At 51.4% G+C, this 8,111-nt stretch overlaps 1 protein-coding gene and 1 long non-coding RNA gene across 4 annotated transcripts; one reads left to right on the top strand and one right to left on the bottom strand.

Annotated features, from left to right (window-relative positions):
* Positions 1 to 1,304: 1,304 nt before the first annotated feature.
* Positions 1,305 to 4,700, bottom strand: Odf3l1 (outer dense fiber of sperm tails 3 like 1). 2 transcript variants are annotated; one of them, XM_031343943.1, is made up of 5 exons: positions 4,573 to 4,700; positions 4,342 to 4,470; positions 3,439 to 3,549; positions 2,615 to 2,728; positions 1,305 to 1,936 (listed from the first exon to the last, which is right to left on the bottom strand). In XM_031343943.1, exons 2-5 carry the CDS (start codon positions 4,460 to 4,462, stop codon positions 1,455 to 1,457), a joined length of 828 nt encoding a protein of 275 aa, XP_031199803.1. In that variant the 5' UTR covers positions 4,463 to 4,470; positions 4,573 to 4,700; the 3' UTR covers positions 1,305 to 1,454. The 2 variants fall into 2 exon arrangements, with proteins under 2 accessions (XP_031199803.1, XP_031199804.1); XM_031343944.1 differs by having other exon boundaries at positions 4,557 to 4,695.
* On the top strand, positions 2,403 to 4,177 carry LOC116072475. Of its 2 annotated transcripts, XR_004111471.1 has the most exons (3): positions 2,403 to 2,518; positions 2,860 to 2,960; positions 3,859 to 4,177. It is a non-coding gene; the product is annotated as an uncharacterized LOC116072475 (long non-coding RNA). The 2 variants fall into 2 exon arrangements; XR_004111472.1 differs by lacking the exon at positions 2,860 to 2,960.
* Positions 4,701 to 8,111: the final 3,411 nt, after the last annotated feature.

Below are 8,111 nucleotides of genomic sequence, written 5' to 3'. Positions count from 1 at the left end.
TATGTAACCGTACACACGTGTGTGCCCACACATGAACACCTAACACACACAGGCCAGCCTGGTTTACATATTGAGCCCCAGGACAGCTAAGATTACAAAGAGAAACCTTGTCTCAAAATAAAATAAAATAAAATAAAATAAAATAAAATAAAATAAAATAAAATAAAATAAAATAAAAAGAGGGGACAAGCCATCAGATAGTGGTTCTGGGTCTGAATGTCCGCCTCTGGCTGAGCCCGGGAGGTCCGTAGCCATTGTCCTTCCTTTCTCCTTTCCAGGCTCCCAGCCTCCGGGATCTGAGACCTAGTAAACTGCAGATCAGGAACTGTCAACACCTACCTAGGGTAGAGAGTGGAAGAGAACCACTCTAAGGATTGAGGTGAATTGAGGATCTGGAGGGGAAGATGGAAAGTCAAGAACTGGCAGGTGTCTGCTTGGAAGGCTCCAGCCTACAGTCACCTATCACCCAAAAGCCAGTGGAGCCAGGCCTGGCCTTGAAGACTAAGGCAGTGCTGCCCTCTTCTGGCCACACTGCCATCCGTCCTCGGCCAGGCTAGGGGCATAGTGAGTGACTCTCCAAAGATAGCGTGTGACACTCAGACACCCTCCCAGGAGCCCACAGGCTGACCACAGCCTCCAGCACTGCCCTTGCTGGCCGGCTTTCTCTAACTGCCCAAAGTCTTCAGGAATACAGTGTCTTCACTGGGTGATGTGTTATGCACTAATCCCACACTTGGAAGGCTAAGGAGAGCTTAGGCTACAAGGCAAACAAACAAAACCACTGTCCCATCTAGCTAAAGCCCTCAGAGTACAGCCGGAGCTCCTTACTTGAGCTTCATCGCAGCTTGCACCTTCTGGTCACCCTGCGAGCTATCTCTCTACCTCCACCAGCTCCCACCAGTCTCCATGTGTCCATTTGGATTTTTTCCAAACCAAGATGATTCCTCCCCTTTCTGCCATGTCCCTACTCCTCTGTTCCTACCTTGGGGACTGGTTAGTCTGCATCTAACGAGGGACCAGAGATACAGCCCTAGAACTGGGGGAATTTAGACTTCATCCAGGGCCATCCCCACTACTTTTGGAAAGGGACTATGAGACCCAGAGACAAGCAAGGAAAAGCCATACAGCTTGTCAGTGGTCACTCTCAGGTGGGCCTGCCTAGGAGCCCTGGAGGTCACATAGCAACTTCATCTACTGACCAGCATAGAAACCCATGTATACCAGATAAATGGACCAAGGATCTCCAGCCCCTCACCCACAGCAAGGCCCAGCGGAAGCAGCTGAGAGTGTTTGCAAAACAAAGGAATGAATAAACAAAAATATTTATCCAATGCCTCTGTGTTCTAGCCACTCAGCAGGCACAAGCTCTGCTAGAGGAATCCATGTTCGAGTTGCTCAGTGTGATCTAGGAAAATAACATCTGTGAGGTGAGAGGGCATGCACCAACAGAGGCCTCAGTCACGAATGTCCACAATCAGTGGGCACAAGTGGGGTGAGTGTTTGATGCCCATGGTGAAGGCAGGTATTCGGGGCTTGTGCACAGTGACCGGCTGGATGTTGTGGGAGCCAGGGCCAGGCCGACGCGTGTGGTCCAGAGGAAAGCCAAAGCGCTTGGCCATGCTAAACACGGGGCTGCGGTTCTGGTAGACAGACGGCTCAGGTCGCGTATGCACAGCAGGTCCAGGACCCCCTGCTATATTCTCCTTGTGGAACCAATTCTTGTTTGTGGAAGCCAGACTATAGGAAGGGGCAGCTCGGAAGACAGGGGTGTTGGGCCCCAACGTGAGTGGCAGCTGGTACTTGTTAGAAGCCGGGTTGGGGTCCATCACTCTATATGGACACCGGTAGCCAAAAGTGTACTGGGGAGGCCTACGTTCCCCAGGGGGTCGAGTCTTCTCAGGGTTGTACTGGCAGGAGGATGGTGTGCAATTTATGCCTGAAAGTAAGGAAAGTGGAGAGAGCCTCACAGTTCCTGATACCAGCTGCTGGGTCATAAAGAGAGTCGAGTTCTTGCCCAGCTCGAGGGCTTTCAAACAGTGCAGTAGCAGACCCGGGTCATTAGGATTACATGGGGCTGTGGGCAGAGAAAGGGCACCAAGACAGTCCCCAGGATGGTGACATTGTTGTAAAACAAAAGCCATCACTGTCATTGTAGCAATTTCTTGGCAGTCAACATGATGGTAATTGCCCCATGTCCCATGACAGCAGCAGGAAATTGTCTTTAGGTCACTAGATATGTGAGCTCATTAGCATGACAACGTTACTACTTTGACAAGAGCCCTGTGACATCACAACACAGTATATATTAATGTATATTATCACTGGCTTCTATGAATAGAAACAGTGACACATGCATGGTCATGGCAACCTTGTATCCATTTTCTCTTTTTAAAGACAGAGTTACTATGCAACCCTAGCTGGCCTAGGACAGGCTGCATAGATCAGGCTATCTTACCCCTGCTTTCCAACTGCTTTGACATTTGTGTCTTAATGTGTATTGAGATGCCAGCACTCTCAGGTATGCCCCTGCTTTATCCCTTACCAGGTACTAAGGATGGACACCCCCACCACATAGCCCAACCTCCCAGTGGCCCACTTTCCCAACCCATCTTACGTAGGCTGGCGATGCGCTCCTCCATGGGGACCTGGGGACAGGTAGATATTCCAAAACGAGTTGCTTTGGGATCCAAGAAATAGCAAGGTCCAGGGCTACTTATGTCTATGATCCCTGCAAGGGACAAAAAGGGGCTGGCCTGTCACAGCTGCCACCCCAGCAAGGGCTCCCTTCAGGCTCCTTTGGCTCTTAGCAGTCTGTGGACTTTGATTTCCTTATCTGTAAAATGGGACCTTTTGTGCAAGACTGCCGGAGGCTGCTGGCAGAACCACAGTGTGGTCAGTCTCTTACCACAGACACATCCGGATTGGTGCCAAGGGCAGAGACAACAACCACTGCAGCTACTGTGAGTATTGAGAAAGGGCTCAGCACCAGCCAAGAAGGAATGCCGAAGGGATGCCAAAGGGCTCAGAAGGGCTCAGCTTCTGCCAAAGGGATGTTAAGGTGGGACAGGGAGGGAGTCACCCTAGACCACAGGGCCCCAAACACACGACCATATCCCCGTCCAACCTCTTATCTCACTGGGCTTGGCTATCAGCCACAGGTCATCGCTGACTACTACAAGCTTCCCCAGCAGAATATTTGACACCAGAGCCAAAGAGCCCCAGGGAAAGAGAGTCCTGCTCTGCCAGTGATAGGTCTAGGCCCCTCAGCTCCCTGGGGAGATCTGCCTGAGCTACCTTCAGATGGTGGGGGTCCACTTAGGAAATCTTACTGGCTTTCTTCTGTCTCCATCTTCACCAGCCACAGCCCCCAGTGGCCTGTGGCAGCAATCTTGGACAGTAGACCTGACCCTTAAGGGACAGACAGTGGGGACTGCTCACGTTTCTTAGTGTGCCGCCTGTGCAGACTATAAGCTGGCTCCTGGAACATGGAGATGTCATGGGCTATATAGCCAGTACAGGATGGCCGGAGGTACTTGGCAGGCCCTGGACCTGGGAGGACAGACAAGACAATCTTTAGCCTCAGCCCTCAAGCCTACCATGAGAACACAGGGGGCTTTGCTCTGGCTAAAGGCATCCTGCCACAGAGCTGGTCACCAGCTGGTTTCCCTACAAGGTAGCATGCAGAGATAAAAGACCACTTCCTGTAGATCCACAGCTCACTGTAACAAGAAAGGCAACAGTCACCGTCAACAGGGAACTTGGTATTAAGACTCATGCTAACCACTTGATATGATTATTTCAGTTGAGCCTCTAGACGACCTTATTAAAACAGATATTTTCATCTTTTCCATCTTACAGATAACAATACTGAGGCTAAGAAATAATCACCCTATCCAGCCACAGTAACTGGCAGCGTGAGACTCAAGAGAACCCAAACAGACCATCCTTCACCACTCTAAGACACTTCCCAAGTAATAGTCAGTGACAACTTAGTGAGAATTCATCCACCTGGTCTCCACTTGAAGGAAATAGAAATCACAGGGCTGGTGAAGTAGCTGAGTGGTTGAACCCTCACCTATAATGTATAGGTCCCAGGGTTCAGTCCCTAGCACCCTGAAAAGTAAAATCCAAGCTAAAAGTTCCTAATCCTTTCCCCTAAAACATGCTGTGTGCCCGATGATATGACTTCCTGACCTTCTTCCAGCATCTCACAAAGCCAGCAGGTGGGCCTAGCTTGGAGGCTCAGGTTGTTTTCAGGCCTTGAGGAGTGTTTGCTGGGGTTTTGCTGAAGGTAAGACTGGCAGGCAAGGGGAGTGGGCCCTAGGAGAGGGCTGCTCTCACCTTTGATTGTGGCCATGACCACAGGGGTCTGCTTGATCTCAAACCATGAGGGCACCTCCTCCTCCTTCTCTGGGTGCTGTGCGTAGAACACATAGTTCCTGGCCCCCTTGGACTGTTTCATAGTGAAGGCTGAGAGAAAACAGTAGCAATTACAAGCAGTGCCTGAGAAGCTGGGAGCCAGGACCCCTGCCCAGGCCCCTCTATCCACTACCCACCCCACTTCAGAGATACCAAAATAGCCGGGGGTGGGGGGCTGTGGGAAGATGCCTGGGCTCAACAGCTGAAGCCACCACAGAAGTGCAGCCAGCACAGGGGGTGGGGGTGGGGGGCCCAATGGCTGGAGTGGAGGATGACATCACATCACAGCAGAACTTGTACTGTGAGGCCCGGAGTGTTTATTTCTCCCGTTGCCGTGGTGCCTGAACTGTGGCATGGCAGCTCTCTGCTGAGAGCCCAGATACAGGAAAATTCAGCTCCATGTCCTATCATATATCCAACCAGGCTGAGTGCCCTGGGCGTTCCCCAATACCCCTGGTCTGGGAAGGGAGTAGTGAGTGACATGGATCCTGAACCAGTTACTCACTACCAGTACGGACTTTATAATCGGGTACGGGGACAGAAAGGTTGAGTGGGTCCTGAGCGAAAGGCTCCTGCCCTCTCCTGCAGCCCCTGCGATCTTCTACCCAACTGTTCCTTCCACCTATCTCCTCTAGACTCTGGATGAGTCCTCTCTTCTATCAGAGTCTACTTGTTTAAGCTAACCTGTTTCCCACTAAGGTATCTCACACAGCCTCTTCCCAGACTTCTTTGCCAAAGCATGTCTTTAAAGATCCACATCTAGCTAAAGGAATACTTACCTAATGGTGGCATTTCAGACATAGTGTGGGGAACAAACAGGGAGATAGGCGGCTCACACTGGGGTCCACAGCAGCAGGTCCCCATGACTTTGTAGAGAGCACACCTCTGGGGGAGCATGTTAGGAAATAGTGTTTGGAGGCTGTGCAGTCTCCATGTGCTGGAGGGATGTGCCCCCGGTCTAGGAAAATCCCAGAGATGTCTTCACCCCTAAGAGTTCAGAGGGAGCCAGGACCCAGCCTTACATCCACCACCGAGATTAGATCTGAGCCAGGTTAAGACCGGTCTCTGTCATGGGAACTAAAGGATGAATGAATGGTAGTGGCCTTTAGATGGGGTCTGTCACCACTCCAGTGTAGACACTGAGACCACAGCGGGGAGCAAGGACTTATCCCAAGCCCCCAGCTTCATCAGTGACGGGGGAACCAGGACTCAAAATGCAGGAATCTCTTCAGGTCAGTCTCACTGTTCACAGAGTTGCCATTGTGGTTGTGTTCTGCACTCAAGGCAGTCGCCAAGCACAGTCATCATCAGGCATGCTGGGAAATCAAGAGGGGACAGAAAGGCTCAGAACAGAGCAGGCACCCAGCCAGCAGCAGCAGCCCCTCTGCTAAGGACCTCGTCTAGATGCTCCCTCCTCACCCCACCCTGTAAGCACTCCAGGCCACCTTCTCCCCTGCCTGTTGGAGTTCTCAAAGTGCATCCTTCTCAGGGATCTGTTCTGTTCCTGTCACATGCCCTCATACACAGCTTTCTTGACAAAATGGATTCCCACACCTTCAGCTGTCTCAGGATGCTCTCTTCTGTGGTATGCACTCTGCCTCTGATGGAGTCTGGGATCCCCTGAAGCAGGCCCTTGGCTGCTCCAGGCCCCAGCTTATAGTTCTTCCATTAATGGTTCTTTAGAGTTCACTCTTCATCACATGGGTTCCAGTGACAAGATATCTTGCCTCAGTTTCTCTGGGCCACCTGTTCCTCACAACCGGGTGGCAGCCCTGGTTCATGGCTACCTCTGCCCTTGTCCTAACTCCTGCTATGACTTGGTAACTTTGGCCCGCCTAAGACCCACTCCTCAATCAATGCCCAGTCCTCCTCATGCGCAAAGACCTCTGCCAAGTCCCTCCCAAGCCCAATTCCCAGCAATGGTCCTGGGCTTTTCATTACCTCCCACAACACCAACTGCCACCTCCCTCTAGACACAACCCTCTGTTTCTCACTCCCCAGTAGTCTTTATGTACCAGACTGATGAGCTCCTGCCTCTTTCTCCTCTTCCTCCTCCTCCTCTTTCTCCTCCTTTTCTTCCTCCTCCTCTTCCTCTTCCTCCTCCTCATCCTTTTCCTCTCTTTCTCCTCCTCTTCCTCCCCTCTTCTTCCTCCTCATCTTCCTCCCCTCCTCTTCCTCCTCCTCATCCTTTTCCTCTCCCTCTTCCTCCTCCTCTTCCTCCCCTCCTCTTCCTCCTCCTCTTCCTTCTTTTCCTCCTCCTCTTCCTCCTCCTCTTCCTCCCCTCCTCTTCCTCCTCCTCTTCCTTCTCTTCCTCTTCCTCCTTCTCATCCTTTTCCTCCTCCTCTTCCTCCTCCTCTTCCTCCCCTCCTCTTCCTCCTCCTCTTCCTTCTCCTCTTCCTCCTCTTCCTCACCCTCAGGCCCTTCCTGCCTTCAGAGCTTTCAACCTTGGTTTTGGCAACTTCAATAACCCTCATCTCAAGGCAGCTTGCTCCCCTGTCCCCAGATATTGTCCCAGCAAGCCTCACTCCCCTCCATAAGACTGGACCTCCATGCAGTTCCTACCTTCCTGCACAAGAGAAAACAGAGACCTCAAAGTGTTATAGCTTCAGCCCTCTCAACAAGTCCTGCCTGCTCCCACTTCTCCCTGGAAGCTATCTGCCACCTCTTATCACTTCTGATAGCCAAGGTCCCTTCTGTCTGTTAAAGACTCTGCCTCTGGGGCCTAAAGAGATGGCTCACTGGCTAAGAGCACTTCCAGTCTTCCAGAGAGCTGGGGTTCAGCTCCCAGAACCCACATCAGGTGGCTCATAACCACCCATAACTACAGTTCTAGGGGGCCCAATACCCTCTTCTACTATCTAGGCCCCGCATGCATGTGGTACATATACTTTCAAAGCATACACACATACTCATAAAATGAATAAATAATCTCTTTAAAAATAAAAACAACCCTGCCCTTGAGCCCACACATGTCTCCGTACCTACCTGTCTGTCTCTGCCATTTCACAGGCACATTTACTCAGTGGGTGTTTTCTCTGTGGTGGCCAGTCTGCCTCTCTCTCCTTCTTGACTCACTGAAAGCTGGCTTTAGGCCCACTGCTCCACCCAAGCTAAGTTGGACTAGATGCCCACAGACCTGCACACAGATGCGGAACACAGTGGACTCTTAGCAACCTCTTCTGGTTTGGCCGCTTGGTAGCACTGGACCAACACTGCTGGCCACTCCGCCTGCCTCACACAGACCCTCTCCTAGCTCTAGGATCTTCCCTGGTTCCGGCTGTTCCTTTACAGGCTTGCTTCTGGGTCTTCTTCCTCACCCTGACCTTTCAGCCATTGGCAAATGCTTGTTAATCACAAAAATGGAAAACAGTAAGTAACTTTGCTTGGAAGCAGTCTGGCAGGCTCGGCCTCAACCAGGTGACAGTGAGTAAAAATGCAGGCGTGAGGAGCTGAGCTTGGAGTTCCAGGATCCTCATAAAAAGTAGTGTCTGCCTGTAGTCCCAGCACTGGGGAAGCGTGCCTGGCCCTTCAGCTTACCTAATCAGTGAGCTTCAAGTACAATGAGAGACTTTGCCTCAAAAGAGAAGGTGTGGAGCAATAGAGAAAGCTACCCAATTGTGGTTGACCTCAGGCTTCCCACAGGTGTCCATCCATTTGCGTCTCACACAGAAGCTGTTTATTATCAGTTTATT

The sequence above is a fragment of the Mastomys coucha genome, unplaced genomic scaffold (assembly GCF_008632895.1).
Source record: "Mastomys coucha isolate ucsf_1 unplaced genomic scaffold, UCSF_Mcou_1 pScaffold23, whole genome shotgun sequence".
NCBI classification, from domain to species: Eukaryota; Metazoa; Chordata; class Mammalia; order Rodentia; family Muridae; genus Mastomys; species Mastomys coucha.
This window is presented reverse-complemented; position numbering and strand designations above follow the sequence as displayed.

Coding starts and splice junctions, on each gene's coding strand:
- Odf3l1 (XM_031343943.1), bottom strand. CDS start 4,462: ATGAAACAGTCCAAGGGGGCCAGGAACTATGTGTTCTACGCACAGCAC. Junction 3,550..4,341: donor GGTCATGGCCACAATCAAAG/GTGAGAGCAGCC, acceptor CTGTCCTCCCAG/GTCCAGGGCCTGCCAAGTAC. Junction 2,729..3,438: donor CAGGCGGCACACTAAGAAAC/GTGAGCAGTCCC, acceptor TGTCCCTTGCAG/GGATCATAGACATAAGTAGC.